Genomic DNA, 18,284 nt, shown 5'->3' with positions numbered 1-18,284 from the left:
AAAGGACCTCTAAGATCATCGAGTCCAACCGTCAACCCAACACCACCATGCCCACTAAACCATGTCCCTAAGCACCTCATCTACTCGTCTTTTAAATACCCCCAGGGATGGGGACTCCACCACTTCCCTGGGCAGCCTGGTCCAATGTTTAACCACTCTTTCAGTAAAGACATTTTTCCTCATGTCCAATCTAAACCTCCCCTGGCGCAACTTGAGGCCGTTTCCTCTTGTCCTATCGCTTGTTACTTGGGAGAAGAGACCGACCCCCACCTCGCTACAACCTCCTTTCAGGGAGTTGTAGAGAGCGATGAGGTCTCCGCTGAGCCTCCTCTTCTCCAGGCTAAACAGTCCCAGTTCCCTCAGCCGCTCCTCATCAGACTTGTTCTCCAGACCCCTCACCAGCCTCGTTGCCCTTCTCTGGACACGCTCCAGCACCTCAATGTCCTTCTTGTAGTGAGGGGCCCAAAACTGAACACAGTATTGGAGGTCCAGCCTCACCAGGGCCGAGTACAGGGGCACGATCACTTCCCTACTCCTGCTGGCCATGTTATTTCTGATACAGGCCAGGATGCCATTGGCCTTCTTGGCTGCCTGGGCACACAGCCGGCTCATGTTCAGCCGGCTGTCGACCAGCACCCCCAGGTCCTTTTCCGCCGGGCAGCTTTCCAGCCACTCTTCCCCAAGCCTGTAGCGCTGCATGGGGTTGTTGTGGCCGAAGTGCAGGACCCGGCACTTGGCCTTGTTGAACCTCATCCAGTTGGCCTGGGCCCATCGATCCAGCCTGTCCAGGTCCCTCTGCAGAGCCTTCCTACCCTCGAGCACATCAACACTCCTGCCCAACTTGGTGTCATCTGTAAACTGACTGAGGGTGCACTCGATCCCCTCATCCAGATCATCGATTAAGATATTGAACAAGACCAGCCCCAAAACTGAGCCCTGGAGAACACCGCTCGTGACCGGCCGGTAACTGGGTTTAACTCCATTCACCACCACTCTCTGGGCCCGGCCGTCCAGCCAGATATGGATATGGAAATGCTCTCCAAGGAGGGGACGGAGAGTCCCTGAGCCCCCTCACAGCAGGGCACTGGGGCCCTCCAGTACATTTCCTGAGGGATGCTGCTCCTTGGGGAAATGCCTTTTGCGGGGGGGGGGCTCTTGGGGTCCCCTCTGGGTTTCTTCCCTTCTGGCTGCCCAGGAAGGGTTTTTGGGGGGGTGCCAGGGCTGGCAGCGGGCTCTGCGCAGCTCCCCACCCCCGCGCCCGACGCGAAGGAGGAGTTATTTGCAGCTCAGAAGAAACGAAAGTGCAAGCAGCCCAGGCAGGCAGCGAGGTTCCTGGTCCTGCCCGCAGCGCCATGGCTGGCTCCGGCTGCAGCTCCCGGGTGAGCGCCGGCTGGTCCAGGGATGGATGCCGAGGGGATGCGGGCGGTGGGCTCTGGCGGTGCATGGGGCTGGTGGGGGGCTCTTGGAGAGGCGTGGGGTGTCCAGGCCACCAGGGAGTCCCCAGCCCCAAGGCGTGGCCTGGGGGGGGGCAATGGGGATAAGAGTTTTGGGGTGTTCCCCCCCCTCCCCGGTTTGGCGGGTGGCAGGGAGCCGGGGCTGGTCCCCAGCGCAGCCCCCCCAGCCCTGTGAAAGCACAGATGTGGGAGGGAGGGAGGGAGGGAGGGAGGGAGGGAGGGAGGAAGCCAGAGGGATGGGCTGAGCGAGGGAGGTGGGTGGAGGGATGGCTGGGAGGATGGTGCCCACCCTGCCAGGGTGTCATCCAGGGGTCTTTAGGTGCTTCCCCCTCTGCGCTGCCCCTCTGCAGCCCTCCCCAGCCCCATAGCCGGGGGGACCGTCCTGTTTGCTCTTTGCTGGAGGGAGAGGAAGCGCTTAGCAGGGCCCCGTCCATCCAACCTTAGCACGGGGCACGGGCCATCTCTGGCCTGCTTACAGGACCTGGGCATCGCTGGTGGGAAGTGGTTGCTCACTTGTTGCTACAAGTAGGGTTTGCAGGATGTGGTTTCAGAAGCTCTTAAGAACACACCCTAGTGCTCATTCCTCTTCCTCCCTCCCTCCCCAAGCTCCTAGAAGACGACTTCCAGTTCACCCTTTGCGAGGGCTGCCGGCAGGAATCACCCAACCTCAAGCTCCTCACCTGCCTCCACACCTTGTGCCCTGGTTGCCTGAGCAAAAACAAGCCCCTTGGGCAGTGCCCCGTGTGCCAGACAGCCATCCCGCAGGCCAGTGACATGCCCGACACAGACAACCTGCTCTTCGCCAGCCTGCAGGCCCGGCTCAAGGTCTACAAGAAGATCGTTGATGGAGTTGACTTGTTCTGCGACAACTGCAAGAAAGCCAGCGAGTTCTGGTGCTCTGAGTGCGAGGAGTTCCTCTGCACCAAGTGCTTCCAGACCCACCAGCGCTACCTGAAGAGGGAGAGCCATGAAGCCAAGAGGGTGATGGACATCAGGGCAGGGTCTGCTAAGGACTTCATCAAGGGCACCAGGAGGACCGGTCATTTCTCCTGCTCCAACCCGACCCACAAGAGCCAGACTGTAAGGTAGGTCTAAGGAAGTCTGTCCCCATCTGGGTGGTTTCTTGTCACAGATCTCTTTGGGCTAGTCCATGATGGGCCTGAGCAGGGCGTCCCTGTCCCTCTGCTGCCCTGATTGCCACCGTATCATGGAGAAGATGGGTGGGAAGTCGTGACTGGTGGGCTGTAGGGCATGGAGGGAGGGTTTGGATGAAGCCGGGTTGATGATGGGAGAGTGGGGACAGGGTAGACCGAGGGAGGGGAGTGTGGGGGGGGCTCCTTGCTAGGGTAAGGAGGGTGAGGTTGATGGAGCTCAGCAAGAAGGTGGCCCGTTGCTTCAGCTGCCGTGATGGACAGCAGAGAAGGGTGTGTTTTGCTGATGGTGCTAGGCCAGCTTGGAGAGGACTTGGGGAACAGCATGGGTGCAATGCAGGACAAGGTTTAAATGCCCTCAGGGGAAAGCCCAAGCGAGAGGGGAAAGGGCTGGAGCATCCGTGGAGGCCAGCACTGATGCTAGCCACGATGGCCCAGATGCCTCAGCGTGTCCCTAGCCCACCACTTGCCAAGGCTACCAGGACTTATATGAGGGATGGATGATGATCTCCACTCCCCACTCCTTATAGTCTGGCCTTAGGCACCTTATGGAGATAAGATACTCTTTGATCTTACGTTCTTATACGTAACCCCAATAAGCAATCCTGGAAGGGCAGAGAGCTCGTTTCTTCACTGCCCGTGCGGCGCGTGGATGAATGTCTACTGTAACGCTTGCAGAGTCACCGCAGTGACTTTAGGCAGCCCAGCAGAGGAGCAGAAACCCTGTGGAAATAGTGAACCAACATTTTTTTTTGCAATTGGGAGAGTATAAAACCAAACGCCTGGCCCAAACTTGGTGGCAACTTAAATTCAATGAATGAATGAACTTGCGATAGGATCAAGGAATTAATTGCAAAGTGCATGGTCTGAATTACTGCTCTGCTTGTGCTTGGCCTCACAGCATCTACTGCAGGAAGTGTGAGAAGCCCCTGTGCTGCTTGTGCGCGCTGCTGGACAGCCAGCATGCCCCCTTCTGCGACATCCACAGCGAGACCCAGCGCAGGCAGGAGGAGCTGGGCATCATGAGCCAGGAGCTGAAGCAGAAGAGAAGCAGCTTCGAGGCCACCTACGTGGCGCTGCAGGATGAGGCCGTCCGGCTGGAGCAGGTGCAGCAGGAGATGCGGGAGCTGATCCAGCAGCGCGTGGAGCAGCTGGTGCGGCTGATCCGGCAGGAGGAAGAGGAGCTGCTGGGGCTGGTGGAGGCGCAGCAGGAGCAGGGCCGGCAGGAGGTGGTGAGGGAGCTGCAGCGCGTGGAGGGGGTGCTGCGGCGGATGGAGGCGGGCGAGCGGCTGGTGGAGAAGATGAGCCTCTACGCCACGGAGCAGGAGGTGATGGACATGCAGCCCTTCATCAAGGACTCGCTGGAGCAGCTGCAGCAGCTGCAGCCACCAGCGACCAGGGACCAAGCGCAGCCCGGGGACTTGGCCGAGTGCAGAGCCAGGCTGCAGGCGCTGGTGGAGCGTGTCACGGGGCACCCAGGTGAGGAGGCACTTGGCCAGGCGGGCTGGGGAGGGGGGGACCGAAAGCAGAGTTGAAGGTTATCATCCCTGGTTAGACCATATTCTCCATGGGTTTCAAGTCTCCTTCCACGTGGTGACTTGATGGACCTATGCCTCCAGGCTTTGCTCGTGCGGTGGGCACACTCCAACCTCCCCCGAGGATGGGATGCAGTTGTTGCATCCATCACTTCCAAAGCAACGCTTGTCTCTTGCCCTTGCGGAGCACGGTGGTCCCCCAAACGCAGTTGTACTGGCAGGAAACATGGTGAATTGCTTGGGATGGAGCCGTGCCATGGGTTGAAGGACAAGGGAGGTGAGCAGCACCTGGAGCTGGGGTGTGTGGAGCCGGGGCGTGTGGAGCCGGGGCTCGCAGAGGCTGGTGTTAGCAAGGAGGAAGCAGATGGAAGGGTTGGATCGACTCTGCATCCTCTCTGAGGAATGTTTGTGCTGGTGACATGTGCAGGTCCCTCAGGGGCCATAACCGTCCTCCAGGCCTTAGTGTCCTGCTGCCCACTGACCACTTCTGCTCCTCAGATCTCCAGCCAGTTTGTCTTTGCTCAACCTTTGTCCACAACCATCAGGGGCAATTCCCCTTTGGGGTTGTTAATTACCGCCTTGGGATGGCATATCCAACCGGGAAGGTGAAATGTTCCCCGGGAGCACTCCCCGACAGGGACGGCAAAGAGGTCCATGACCACTGCTGGGTTTGCCCAGGTCTTCCCCCAGCTCTTCGGCAGCAACGCTGTGGCGGAGCCCCTTGTGGTTTGGGAACGGTGAAGGCCTTGGCATCTGTGATGTGTGCAGGGACGGTGTGCTGGAGGATCCAGGTTTGGTCGGAAGGTGGTAGCACCCTTCCAGAAAATGGGGGGGAAGAAAGCAACGGGAGGAAGAGACTTTGCGGGGTGTTCTGCTCCATCCCCCTGCTTCTGTCTTCAGACGTGGGCTATGACCAGTGTCTTCCTTGGCCCTCTGTGGGCGTCCACAGAGGCCCACTGTGGGCTATGGACGGTCCATAGAAGAGCCCGGGGTGATGTCCTGGATGGAGCTTGGGGTTTCCTGGGGACAAGCTGCCTCCCACCCCACTCCTTGCATCTCCATCGCGTGGTAGGCATCATCCCTCCGTCTCCCCTCTCCACCCCACCGAGGCAGGCTGGGAGGACCCTCTGAGCCCTGATTCTCCCCTCTTGCTCCCTTCAGCCTCACTCCCCGCAACAGGTACCTCCACTCCCCAGCACGACTCCCCGTCCGAAGACGAGACCACCCTGATCCTCAACCTCGAGCCTCCCGGGGAGCATTGCCAACCGCACGGAGGTCTCCCCGCGGGGCTTCCTGCCCACCAGCAGCCCTGTGCCCCTGTGTCGGACTCCTCCAGCGGCAGAGGACGCGTGTATCCAGCAGACCAGGGAGGGGATATGTCCCCCACCCAGCCCACGCCTCCAGCCCTTCTGATGCAGAGGGATGAAGAAGCAGAGGAAGACTCGGGGTCAGCCCATGGGGATGCTGTGCCTCTTCCCAGGAGCATCCAGGACTCTCTGGCCTCCCTGCAGGAAGATTTTGGTGGCTGGGCCAGGTCCAACATGCAGCAGGCGAATGAGCTCCTGAAGATCGGCAATCGCCTCCTGCAAGCTCAGCACAGGGCGAACAGGCACCTGGTGTCCGTGACCCGGGAGATCCGGGCCATGTCCCACTCCCTGGCCACCATCGCCTCTGCTGTGGGACCCTTGCTGCAGCCTGTGGCCAGGCCATGGGACCCCCCCACTGCAGACGTGGACTGGCCGTCGCTGCCCTCCGACCTGCTGGAGCTCTTCCCTCCCAGCACCCTGCAGAAGCATGAACTGCTGGTCCCAGCGGCTGCCACGGCCCCTTCCCCCAGCAGACCCCCTCCTGCCACCCCCCCTGCCAGCCCAGCGCGCTCGGAGCCCTCCAGCCCAACCTCCGAGGGGGAATGCCCCAAATCAAGGCACCCCACCAGGGGCAAGCGTGGTGGGAAGCCCAGCACCAGGCTTCAGAAGCGGAGGAGGAAGTGAGGGTCTGCAAACCAGAATGTTTGTCACGGGCTGCAGCTGCTTGGAAAACCCTTTAAAGGTCCCTGTGGAGACCAGGCTCTCCACCTCACCTTGCTATAAGGACAGTCAATAAATCCTCCTGGGATGAACAGTGCATCGGTCTTTTGCTGGGTTTGAGAAGGCAGCATCTCCCCCGCGAACGAGCCCTCGCCACTGCATGGCAATAACTTGCTCGGGAACAGCATGATCCTACTAATTTTCTTTTTTCTTTCCTTCCCAGCACATGTGACCTCCCTGGCTTATGGGTCTGGGATGGGTGGGAGGGCAGCAAACCCGTACGGGAAAGCGGGAGGAAAGGCTTTAGTGCAAGGATGGGTGAATGAGCTGGCGGGTGGCCCGGCAGAACGGGCACCTCTCCAGCCCAGCCTGCAGGCCCACTGCTGGCTTTTGGCCTCAGTAAGCGTCTCCAAGAGGTGACCCTCCCAGGAGGTGGCCCCAGAGCCACCTGCACCTTCTGCAGAGTCTTTTCTTGCTGCTCTCAGACGTCTCCAGCTTTGCTCGCCCTCCTCTCAGCTCACTGTTTTCCTTCTTTCAGAAGCCACCCCAGCTCCAGCCACGGAAAACTCCCACCAGGTGAGACTTGGTTTTGCTTGCGTTGCTCTGGGATTTTTGCCTCGTGGGGTTAGCCGGCAGGAATTTGGGGCTACCCCCAGGCCTTGCAAGGTTGCTTGAGCTCTGGCATTTGGTTGCTGCTTTCCAAGTTCTCTTTTGAAAGAGGAGATCAGCCAAACTGGCTGGGCATAGGGCTGCAGAGCCAGGGCAGACTTTGTCCCTTGAAGGCACCTTCCTGGCTAAGGTGCAAACATCTCGGTGTGAGACACGCTGCTGCATGCACTGTAAAGAGCTCTTGTAGGCACGGTGGCTTGCAAGTCGTTTCCTGCCCGCACCCTGCCCTGCCCTGCCCACACCTGGGGCTGGCAGGGGAGAGATGCCGTGACCGGTTGTGATGGATTTGGGGCCCTCAAACACATCTCCCACAAGAAGGGCAGAGCCCCACTCAAGCAGGAGTGGCCTTCAATGATGTTGAAGGCAAGCTCTCTTCTGTTTTCCAGTCCCATAGCGCATGAAGGACTTGTCTTGCATGAGACGTGTCTGCCTTTGCCTGGGACAAAACAGCCATCACAGGACCGGGGCTGGGGACCCCCGGGCTGCCCCTCTGCAGAGCATGTCCCCAGCCCCCCCAGCCTGGGATCAGAAAGGCTTAGCCCTGCCTGCAAGCCCTGCAGAGCCTGGGAGCCTCAGGGCTGAAGCAAGAAGATAAAGACGATTTATTCCCCCAGCTCAGGAAGGGGAGGTTCCCGTTTTCTCCTTGGCAGCCGTTAAGCAAAGCAGAAAGTTTTCCTGACCCTTGTCAGGCAGAGGGGGGACCTTGACCAAGGAGGTTGGAGTGGCCACAGCCCGGGAGAGCCAGGGTCTTTGTGCCAGAAATGAGGATGTGGTGCTGGGTGACCCCAGAGCAGCAGAGACTGTCTGGGCGAGCAGAGCACTTGCTTTGAGCAGGGACAAACCCCTGTGGTCAAGCTTGTTCAGCTGTGCTCTGGTGGCAAAGGACGTCTCCATCCCTGAGCACGCAGGGCTGCTCTCACTGGCTTCCCCTTTGCACATAGGTCTCCACCTCTGCAAAGAGGAAGAAAGTCCAAAATGCGAATGTCATGACGTCGCCGGTGAAGGTGATAAAAGTTGCAGGCAACGACGACGGGTGGAAACGGATGGTGCCAGAGCAGCCAAGCTGGTTGGACCAGCCTGGGACCAGCTGTTCGGTGTCCCCCATGACTCTTGCCAGGGAGGACAACCTGCTGGAAGACGTGCCAGATGGCAACGATAGGCTGCACGACTCAGGTAAGCGGTGTCCAGAGCAGTGAAGCCACGGGTAGACTTTACGGGGTGTAGGCATCGGGGCAGGGCAGTTTGCAGCATCTCCATGGACCTCCCAGGAGGACAGTTATGTCCCAGCGCATTGTCTTGTTCAAAGACGAGATGTTTGGTGGAGATTGACGGAGAACCAGACTTTGTTCCTGCAGCTGCTTGCATACTCTTAGGCTGCCCGACGCTGCATTTTGGTCTTCTCTCCCCCATAGGATCTTGGCCAGCGTGTACTCTGTAGCTGTGGCTTGAGGGGGAATCAGTCCTTTTTCAGGTGGACCCTGAGGGCAGGGTTGCTCCCTGCTTGCTCCCCACCCACCTTGCCGGCTGCCCAGGGCCACCTCTCGGCATGGTTGGTGATGCCGATCGGGGGACCATTGGCCCTGGCACTCACTGCAGGGCTGGACAGCCCCACATCCAAAAGGTGACACGTCTTTCCTCCCTTGGCAGATAGTGATATTCTCTGCTTGGACAGCTGTGAGGAGGAGAGCACCGACGAGGAGTTGATGGTGAGTGCAGCTAAAGGGCTTTCAGTGCTTGGCCCTGCACTACTCAGTGTTTAAGCCAGGAAGACTGGACCACTTGATGCTTCCAGACCTTCAGGACCATCCCATAATCGCCCTTAGAGCCTGGCAAGGAACTTGTAAAATCCTTCCTGAGCGCCAAAATAAATCCCCTCTAGCTCTCCTCCACTTCTGGGGGAACTGGGCTGCCCAGCAGCTTGGAGACCTTGGTAGATACCATCTTGGTGACGCCAAAGTGGTGAGCAGCCAAAATGAAGGCCAGCAAGAAGAGGCAGTCCAAAACCTCACCTCCTCTTTGAGGCTATGGATGGATGGGGTTTTGTTGTTACTTTGCAGCACCGAGCAGTTCCCGTGACAGTCTGTGCGACCAAAAGCTGGTGACCAGCTCTTCAGAAAAGGTTTTAGAAATGGGCAGCTTCCCTTCCCTGCCTGCTGTTTGCTGGGTTAGGCCCTTGGCTCACAGCCAGAGGGGAGATGTTGGGTAGCCCCAACTTTTCTGTCACTTCTGAGCAGAAAGCCGGTCGGGAAGGATCCAAGCGAGCCGTCCTGTGTGGACATGCGTGGAGTATGCATGTCACTTTGTTTTGCAGTGCCGGAGGAGGCAAGTCTTCATGACCAACCAGAGGGGCTTATTACACCCCAAGTCCTCTAGCAGGCAGTTTGAGTAGATCCCTGAGCTTTGGTAGCCTCCAGGACACACGAGTGCCCAGAGCTGCTGCCCTGGTTCTTCCTGTGACATTTATTAAAAGCAAATTGTGTGCTCTTCCAGGACCCCAGTCTGCTCGATAACCTCAGCAATATCCTCGACAAGAGCTTTCCCATCAGCAGCCAGGACACGCTGGACACGAGACAAGGGTCCCTGGTCTTCTTTGACGTGAAGATTTCGAGTAAGATCCTAAGTGGGGAGGTCCCATGTTGCAGCCAGCACAGATCCCCACATCCGTCAGGGTCTCTTTTTTTGCGGGGGGGGTGGGGGGTGGAAGTTCGGGCACGTCCACCGTGGACGTGGATATCTCACAATATCCTGAGCTCCCAAGAGGCCTTGCCTTTGAGTTTCAAGACATCTGGAGGAACGTGGAGCCACAGGGCCATGGGCAGATTTCTCTGAGATTGCTCAGCCAGTTAACCAGCCCTTGCGCCGTTGTGTCAACATGGGCTCCCCTGCTTCTCCTTCCCATGGGCCAATGCCTCTTGGGCGAGGTGGATTTTACTTCTCAAGCCCCTGTCCTTAGTCCACCCTCAGAAAGCTGTAAAAGACCTCGTGTTCCTGGTGGGGGGAAAGATCCCACTGCAGGACGTGTGAGTGTTGATGGGAAGGACACTCCTGAAGGACTTTGGAGATGCTGGAAGCTGAGGGTGTGACTGAATGGTGGAGATAGGTGAAATGATGGGTCAGCCCCCCAGCTGCTGTCGATGGTGAAGGCTGTTAGGGGCTGAGCAACTCAAGCAATGTTTTGTTTTCCTACTGAATACGAGACTAATTCTGCCTTTTCTCCCTCTCCAATCCTCTTTCCCTTTCCCCTCCTCTTCTCTAGAAAATGAAACCATTCAGATGACGGTGGTAGATGGAGAGAAAATATTCCCAGTCCTGATTCATCCAGTGAAATATTTGCCCACCCTGATGGCCAACAATAGGGTCTACGAGATCGGTCTGAGGAATCTGCTGTGCCACCTCAACACTGTCCACAGGCCCATCCTGTGTGGCTTTGGTCTCTGGTCACTCCCCTTTCCCACCCTCTTGAAAGCGCTGATGGTCATGAACAAGAAGGAGGAGTTCAGCTCTGTTGTGTACGGCTTCCTGGACATTTTGCCCCTGGTTAGGGAGGAGGTCCCTGAGAGGGATAACTACAAGCTGAAGAACTTGGCCAGCACTTACCTCTGGTGGCACTTCGGTGACAGCAGCGCCATGGAGAACGCCAACATCGTGAAGTACCTGTGCGACGTCCTGGATGTCAACCCGGTGAAGAAACCCAGGCTGATCCTCAGTCAAACCAGCCTGGACTCCTTCATCTCCCTTCAGCCCTTGGTGGACGAGAAGCTCCTCACCAAGCCATCAGCCCAAACATTGGCCACCCAAAACATCGGCCTTGCTACGCTCTGGTTGCTCTACCAGCAGAACGGCGAGAAGGGGCTCCAGGAATTGTGCTATCTCATCAACACTCACCGGCAGAGGTCCCAGAAGAGAGTCCAAAACCTGAGCAAGGTCAAGGTGTTCTTCCAGCGCCAGGAGCAGTTGGCTGCAAGCCACGAGACCTCGGCAGGCAGCCATTTCCCAGGAGCCATAAAGAGCAAGGAAAAGTGTTGAAAGATGCTGGTGCCTCTCCAGTACTCATTCCCCTCTCGCCCACGGGGAAGGGGTCCTGGAGCCAAATCCTGGCTCACATCAGTAGTTTTGCCTTCGGTATTTCCTGCCCCCTCCCGCCTGGGGTGAGGAGTCTGGGTCTCTGGGGTGTGACAGTCTCTTGCTGTCCTCTCTCATCTGAACTTGTGCTAAGGTGAAGAGGTGAGGACGCCAGCTTGGCTGGGAGATGTCCTGGCTCTGATCCAGCACCCTGCAGCCACGCCGTGCCTTTGTTTCCCCCCTGGGTGGATCAAGCCAACTCTTGGGAGAAATGTTTCCAATCACTTCTGGTCTGGGGTTTGGGGGGGCAGGTCACTGGGATCTGAAGCCAGCTGGAGAAACAGCAGGTGGGGAAACTGGTCTGGAAGGACCAAGGATGGTGGTCATTGCTAGGAAGGAGTTTGGGCAGAGCTGCTCTGTTCCCGTGAGCTGCTGTGTGGGACACGGCTGTGGGAAGAACTGAAAATCCTCCTTCAGTCAGTAGGATCCGACCCCTCTAGCCTGGGATATGAACCTCCAAAGCGGGCACACAGGGGTATGGCCTTCCGACCTCTCCCCCTGCTTTCCAAGCTCAAAGACAGCCAGGGAATTGCTTGATTGGTGAATGCGCCTCATTGCTCTTCGGCTCCTGTGCCTGCCTACAGATGCAGAAGAAATAAATCATTTTCCTGATTTGTTGTGCATTGCAAATGGTTTCCTTTTGCTCCCCGTTCCCACAATACCCACCTGCTCAACGAGGCAGATGTGCAGGGTGGTGGGCGCTGCGGTGATGGGTGCTTTGCAGCGTGATGCCCCCTTGAGCCCACGACAGAGCTGAGATGAGCCTGGTGAGCACGGTATGACACATTTACCTGAGACATGCAGCTATCCCCAAGATGGGCGCTGGCTTGTGTTGGTTTAACCTCAGTTGGCAACTGAGCACCACCCAGCCGCTCACTCACTCCTCCTCCCGGCTTGCAGTGGGATGGGGGAGAGAATTGGAAGAGTAGAAGTGAGAAAAACTTGTGGGTTGAGATAAAAACAGTTTAAGAATTGAAATAAAATAATAACAACAACAATAATAATAATGTAATTATAATAATACACAGAGCAAGTGATGCACAGTGCAATTGCTCACCACCTGCCAACCGATGCCCAGCCAGTCCCCGAGCAGCGGCCCCCCCCGGCCAGCTTTCCCCCAGTTTCTGTACTGAGCATGACGTCCCATGGGATGGAATGTCCCTGTGGCCAGTTGGGGTCAGCTGCCCTGGCCGTGCCCCCTCCCAGCTTCTTGTGCACCCCCAGCCTGCTCAGTCGCTAGAGCGTGGGAAGCTGAAAAGTCCTTGACTAGTGCAAGCACTGCTCAGCAACAACTAAAACATCGGCATGTTATCAGCATTGTTCTCATCCTAAATCCAGGACACAGCACTGTACCAGCTACTAGGAAGGAAATTAACTCTATCCCTGCCGAAACCAGGACAGCTTGAAGCCAAGCAAGAGAGCACCAAGAGGTCCTGTTTGCTCAGGGAGGTGCCGAGAAAGCCTGTCAGCCTGCTCCCCATGGGAACAACCCGAGTCATTTCCCTTCAGACGGTGCATAGCTGCCCTGCCCGCCGGCAGCTATCCAGTTTGGATCATGCCAAAACAGCCTGATTCGGCCACGGCTATTGCCCAAAACTCGTGGGCATCTCACCTGGTCCTCACCTGCGTGTGCGAGCAAAGCAATGAGCACACCAACGCTCACCCAGAGGCAGGGGCAAAGTGCTGTCCCTAAAACCCCATACAAGGACTCCTGTCCAAAGCCGTGGCCCTCCCTGGTGTCACTTCAATACACAGACTGCTTTTCCTCCTGATTTATAGCCTCTAACCGGGCACGAGGAAGCTTGCAGAGGGATTCAACTGGGTCAACCTGCGCCGGTCCCCTCCCTCCGGGGACCACGGAGGGCACAACCTGCTGCTGAATCATCCCAGGAAGGGATGGGCTGCCCAGACACCATGGGGACTGTTTTGCCCCAGGTCTAATAATTCTAATAATTATTAGAAAGAATTATTATTTCTAATACCTAATAGCTCTAATATTATTCCTGGTAAGGATTATTCTGTTCATTGTTTTACCAGCACTCATTTCAACACCAGTCCTGCCCGGGAAGACGGTGGCTCCAGGGAACAAGTCTGTTCAGGAAACTGTTCAACAGCCACGTGCGCACCAGCATTTTCCTCCCGTTTGCTAAAATCCCGGGAAGAACAAGGAAACACAAGGGAACACGGGTGGCCGCACCAGTGCGGACACCGCCGTGTGGAGTCTGGTCCCGCAGGCGCAGGGGTGTGGTTCAGGGCAACCGATGGGGATCTCCTCCACAATCCCCCCTTTTCCTTTTATTCTTCCACTTGATTCAAGTTTAAATTTCCCCTTCTTCCTCCAAAAAATCAACTTTTGCTCAGTAGCAAAGAGCCAGCCATGAGTCCCTCATGTCCTGGCAATCCCCAGTTGCCCTTGGGGATTGGGGATAGGGATCATCACCACCTTGAAGGAGCTGGGGACAGGGACAAGTTTGGGCACCTGAAGAGTGGGTTTGCCTTGGGAAAGTGTCACGCCCCACGCCATCCCCCAGCGACCCTGCTGCAGAAGGGCCCCATGATCTGGAGGCAGGGCATACGGTCTGAAGGTAGGACACATCTCTGTGCATCTTACAGAGCTGGTTGTTACCAAAAAACAGGGGAAAAAACTGCATTTAGCTGCACAGCAAACTCAGCCTCTCTCCTGTGGACAAGGGACCCAATCCAGCACCTCATTAGCTCATTAGAGCCCACCACAATGGGTTCCCCAGGGAATTGGGTGCTCTCAGCTGTTGCCAGTTGCCCTTATGGGAGGTGTGCTGAGCATCACCTGGGGTGGGAGTGGCTGTGGGAGGTGTGGGCTGTAAAAGGTCCCTGGGCAGCAGCTGCTCCTTGTGCTGGACCCTGGTAGGCAGAATGAGGCCTGGAAGCAGCCTGGGGTTTGCTCTTTTCTGCTGGGTTTTTGGGGAGGTGGTTGCTTACAACCCCTGGGGCTTCCCTAGAGGGGAGGCAGAGCCATGGAGGTATGGAGGGGATCCTTCCTCGGGGCAGCCCCGTGCCTTCTCCCAGTCCTCTCCCTGGGCATGGGTGGATGTCTCCCAGCTCCAGGCTGCTGCCCCGCTGCACCCTGTGGCCGTGCAATGCCAGGAGGCGCAGGTGGTGGTCACGGTGCACAGGGACCTCTTTGGCACGGGGCGCCTGGTCAAGGCTGCAGAGCTGACCCTGGGCTCGGCTGCCTGCTTGCCTGCAGTCTGGAGTGCTGCTGAGACCACGGTGACCTTCATGGCTGGGCTGCATGAGTGTGGCAGCACCCTCAGGGTAAGGCTGGGGGGGAGCTGGAGCCCTAGGGTGGCGGTCTGCCTCTTGGCTTGCACCTCGGTGCCTTGGGATGCTGAGACTGGCGGGGGGCTGTGGCATAGGTGGGCTCGGGGAAATGCTCCAAAGCCTTTCCTAGAGGCTGAATATCTCAGTCTGCTTTTCAAGGGCGGCAGAAGCTGTCCTGTCTGGTCCAGGGGCTAGCTCTGGCGTTGTGTGAGCAGGGAAGGGCATGTAAGAGGCAGAGAAATTATTTTTTTTTCCTGATGAATACAGAGGTATCGAAATATCCCAGGACCATTTATGCTGTTGCTGCCACCTCCAGGGTGGAGCCCAGATGACCTGGTGCTGGGAGCCACTGCAGCAAGCCAGCAGCGGATGCCTACCTTAGGAGGCATCTGGGTGCTGCTTGCTGCTGCTTGGGTGTAGCATGAAGCTGCTTCACAGAAAACTTAAACTGGACGTGGTCTCTCTCCCCTGGGAGAGGCTTGGGCTCACCAGGGTGAGCAGGTCGTCCCTCCCCCCCCCCCCCCATACTCCAGCCAGCAGGTATCTTCACTAAATACCCCTGAGCAGAAGTCACCCTCGGATATTCTGGGGGACAGACCTTCCTGTCTGTTGTTTTGGGGCATGGAAACTAGGGGGAAAAAAAACCAGCCTGGCTTGAGCACCTCTGCATCCAGCTCTGCTGCTGACCAGAGGCTGTCCTGAGACAGGCTGGAGCATCTTCCCAGCCCAGAGCATCCCTGCAGCAGGATGAGTGCCACTCACCTGCCTCCAGCACAAATGCTACTGGCTGATGATGAGAAGAAACATCTCAGCACTGAGTCTCCGGGCTTAAATGTGTTGCTCTGTGTGTGTGGCCAAGGAACAGGGCTCTTAATGACTGGATGATGTGTCTTGTCTTTCCCCAGGTGACCCCTGATGCTCTAGTCTACAGCACGAGCTTAAATTACAAGCCAGTTCCTGCTGGCAACCCTGTCATCATCCGCACCAGCCCTGCCGTGGTTCCTATCGAGTGCCACTACCCAAGGTGAGCCAATGTGGGCGAGTACCAAGCAAGCCCGTCTGCTGCTACAGAGCTTTTAACTATGGGCATCTCTTCCCCAGGAGGGACAATGTAAGCAGCAATGCTGTCAAGCCCACGTGGGCGCCTTTCCGCTCCACCCTGTCCTCCGAGGAGAAGCTACCCTTCTCTCTGCGCCTCATGAATGGTAGGTTTTGGGTGAGGGTCTCGTCTGGTTCAGGGCACCCTGGGCTGGCTGCTGAGGTGGCCGTGCTTCCATTAGACAGCACAGCTGGTGCTGGTATCGCCCCGGTGCTCCTGGAGCAGATGGAGTTTGGTACAGTTTTGGTGAGTACCCAGGGCCTTGTACCTGTTGGGATTTCCTTAGGTGGAAGCAGTGAAGCACAAGCTGGCTTCCCATTCATGAGTGCCTGCTAATCGCTCTCCTTCCAGATGACTGGAGTGCCGAGAGAGTCTCCACCATATTTCAACTGGGAGAGGTCCTCCACTTCCAAGCTGGTGTCAACACAGAGAACCATGTACCTCTGAGGCTCTTTGTGGACAACTGTGTGGCCACCCTGACCCCACACAGGAGCTCTTCTCCCCAGTATGCTTTCATTGACTTCAGTGGGTAAGAGCTGGTTGTTCCCTTATTTAGAAGCACCTTTCTGCAGGTTACGGGTATCTGACAGTGGGATTCTGCTGGTCCTTGCTTCTGTGTCTAGGTGCCTGGTGGATGGGCAACTGGATGATGCCACCTCGACTTTTATATCCCCGAGACCCAGGCAAGATGTGCTTCAGTTTGCAGTAGATGCATTCAAGTTTGTAGGAGACTCCAGCAATGTGGTAAATCCTTCCTAAAGCAAGTGACCTCCCTTGCCTAGATGGGACTACAGCCTCACTCCATTAAGAAAGTTAACGTGGCTTTGTCTGGAATTACATGCCTAAGGCAACTGCCTCATAGCAATGTGTGACTGAGGTCACCCTGTATTACTGCTTCTGGATCATGGCCCTCTGAGCCAAGGATCTTCCTCGGACACCAGTTCTGATACTGGTCAAGACAAGCCCTTCTGATGGGCTCCAATAGTGGGACCCTGAAGTGGCTCGAAGGAAGCAGGGGGCTGTTGAGCTGCCCTGGGGAAATGGTGGTGCCATTGGAGACTGACTTCATGGTGCGTGGGAAAGCTGTGAAGGCAAATGACAGCCTAACCAGTCTGCTCTGCCTGGCCTCCCCAGGTCTACATCACCTGCCACCTGAAGGTCTCCCCGGCTGACCAAGCTCCTGACCCTCTGAACAAGGCTTGCTCCTTCAACAAAGCCAGCAACCTGTGAGTAGTTGGAACAGCAGCTTGCCCAAGGGTGAAGAGCTTGGGCTTCTCATCTGGTGTGTCACCTTCCAGGAAGATGGGGTTGGTCATCCGGTCTGACTGGGTGGGAGGGTTTTGGTCTCTCCTAGGAGATCTCAAAACATATGATGGATTCCTACCATAGGGTGGGCTACTCACCAGGCTCTCTTCTAGCTGGGCTCCCGTGGAAGGCACCCGGGATGTCTGCTCCTGCTGTGAGATGAAGAGCTGTGGCTTGGCCAGGCACTCCAGGAGGCTCCACGCTCCCTCCCAACGGCAAGGAGGACGTGCCCGGAGAGAACTGCCCTTCCAGCTTGGTAGGTCTCAGCGTGCCTCTTGGTCTTTGTCACCATCATGGAACTTGCTCAGAGCTGGGTGGCTGGAGCTGCCTCACTACCTGTTGGCTCCTCAGTGCTAATTCAAGGCTTGGAAGAGCTAGATGTTCAAGTGAGTTTGAGTGCTCAGAGGTCCTCCCTTTCAGATCCCTTGGTGAAAGAAGCAGATGTTGTGGTTGGACCTCTCTTCATCCACAGCTGGCAGGATCACCCAGTTAGGAAGATGTCTTCACGAGGTAGGGCAAACCCAGGGAAGGGGGGAGGGGTGTTGTGTGGCAGGTCCTGGCTTCTCTGGCCATAACCACCTCCTTACATCTCCTTCCTAGATGCGGGTCACTTGTGGATGGTATTGGGGCTGGCTGCAGTTGCTGGTTTGGTCATCCTGGTCCTTGCTGTTCTAGGAGCTCTGACTGTCTGCCGGGAGCCCAGCAACCCCCTTTAAGTCACTGGTTTCAACTTTTATAGTCTGTCCAATAAAAAATAAATTGAAGGGCTGTGAGAGGCTTGGTGGGGGGAGCAGAGAAGTCTTCCTGGAGCCTGAGCTAACCAAATCTTCATGCTAACTTTAACTGTGCTTCCTTGCCTCCCTAAGCCTAATCTTGATGTCTCATTCTCCTGAAGCCCTGTCCTCAGCAGAGCTTTGTACAGCCTTACACCCCCATGAACTTCCCCCAGAGCACCTAGTTGGCAACTGATGCGAAAAAATTAGCCTCCAGACACCCTGTTTTCTTGTCTGTAGAAGCATGGAGTTGTGTTTAGCCTCAAAACATTTTACCTTTCTGTGGAGCTACTTGGGTCTGCTCCGTACTGGTAACTCTTCACTCAACGAGCCAAGGGTTTAGTAAGACTTGGACAACTCTCTTCCAGCCTGAAGCTGCTTCTGGGAGAGAAATCCAAGCTCTGCTGGATGAGGAAGGGAGCACAACTTGGGGCTTGGGCTCTTCCTGGGACAGATGGAGGCAGGAATTCCAGTCCCTGCCCCAAGGACTGTTTACACATAGTTAATGCACAAGCCTTGGCTGAAGTGTATAAACAGTCCTTGAGGCAGGGACTGGAATTTCTGGCCCCCCCACCCCCCCCAAGGGGCTTTCTGACATGCCTGAGTCATATTTGCTTTTTTCCTCCCATTGCTGTGAGACTTGGCCTCTTGTGCTCAGCAGAGCAACCATAATGGCAAGATGTTCCTGCCCCAAACGCAAGACTTGTTGCTCTCCACTAGCTGGGAGAGGCTCCTGCTTTAGGCAGTGGTGGGAACTGAACATCTTGGGATGGTGGGTTCAGGGAAAATTGAGACCTGCAAGGAGCTGGGGCTTGCTTGCAGCATGGCCACCTCTTGAGCTGGTTTTGC

At 56.8% G+C, this 18,284-nt stretch overlaps 2 protein-coding genes across 2 annotated transcripts; both read left to right on the top strand.

The window, feature by feature from the left end:
• The first annotated feature begins 1,335 nt into the window (after positions 1–1,335).
• On the top strand, positions 1,336–11,579 carry LOC143165133 (protein PML-like). Its single transcript, XM_076348506.1, has 8 exons — positions 1,336–1,379; positions 2,061–2,539; positions 3,507–4,084; positions 6,706–6,743; positions 7,778–8,009; positions 8,484–8,542; positions 9,327–9,444; positions 10,093–11,579. Exons 1-8 carry the CDS (start codon positions 1,353–1,355, stop codon positions 10,860–10,862), a joined length of 2,301 nt encoding a protein of 766 aa, XP_076204621.1. The 5' UTR covers positions 1,336–1,352; the 3' UTR covers positions 10,863–11,579.
• A 2,271-nt stretch (positions 11,580–13,850) lies between these two features.
• On the top strand, positions 13,851–17,378 carry LOC143165274 (zona pellucida sperm-binding protein 3-like). The gene is made up of 9 exons (XM_076348730.1): positions 13,851–14,252; positions 15,164–15,282; positions 15,360–15,463; positions 15,709–15,886; positions 15,981–16,101; positions 16,492–16,583; positions 16,776–16,918; positions 17,083–17,172; positions 17,263–17,378. Exons 1-9 carry the CDS (start codon positions 13,851–13,853, stop codon positions 17,376–17,378), a joined length of 1,365 nt encoding a protein of 454 aa, XP_076204845.1.
• Positions 17,379–18,284: the final 906 nt, after the last annotated feature.

Source organism: Aptenodytes patagonicus, chromosome 10 (assembly GCF_965638725.1).
Source record: "Aptenodytes patagonicus chromosome 10, bAptPat1.pri.cur, whole genome shotgun sequence".
NCBI lineage: Eukaryota > Metazoa > Chordata > Aves > Sphenisciformes > Spheniscidae > Aptenodytes > Aptenodytes patagonicus.
Note: the sequence above shows the minus strand (reverse complement) of the source record. Positions and strands in the feature narration are given on the sequence as shown.

What these genes read in the sequence shown, in the direction of transcription:
- LOC143165133 (XM_076348506.1), top strand. Translation starts at nt 1,353, where the DNA reads ATGGCTGGCTCCGGCTGCAGCTCCCGG. An exon ending in GCTCCGGCTGCAGCTCCCGG is followed by an intron (nt 1,380 to 2,060) that starts GTGAGCGCCGGC and finishes TCCCTCCCCAAG; the next exon opens with CTCCTAGAAGACGACTTCCA. An exon ending in CCACGGAAAACTCCCACCAG is followed by an intron (nt 6,744 to 7,777) that starts GTGAGACTTGGT and finishes CTTTGCACATAG; the next exon opens with GTCTCCACCTCTGCAAAGAG.
- LOC143165274 (XM_076348730.1), top strand. Translation starts at nt 13,851, where the DNA reads ATGAGGCCTGGAAGCAGCCTGGGGTTTGCTCTTTTCTGCTGGGTTTTT. An exon ending in GCTTTCATTGACTTCAGTGG is followed by an intron (nt 15,887 to 15,980) that starts GTAAGAGCTGGT and finishes TTCTGTGTCTAG; the next exon opens with GTGCCTGGTGGATGGGCAAC. An exon ending in TAGGAAGATGTCTTCACGAG is followed by an intron (nt 17,173 to 17,262) that starts GTAGGGCAAACC and finishes TCTCCTTCCTAG; the next exon opens with ATGCGGGTCACTTGTGGATG.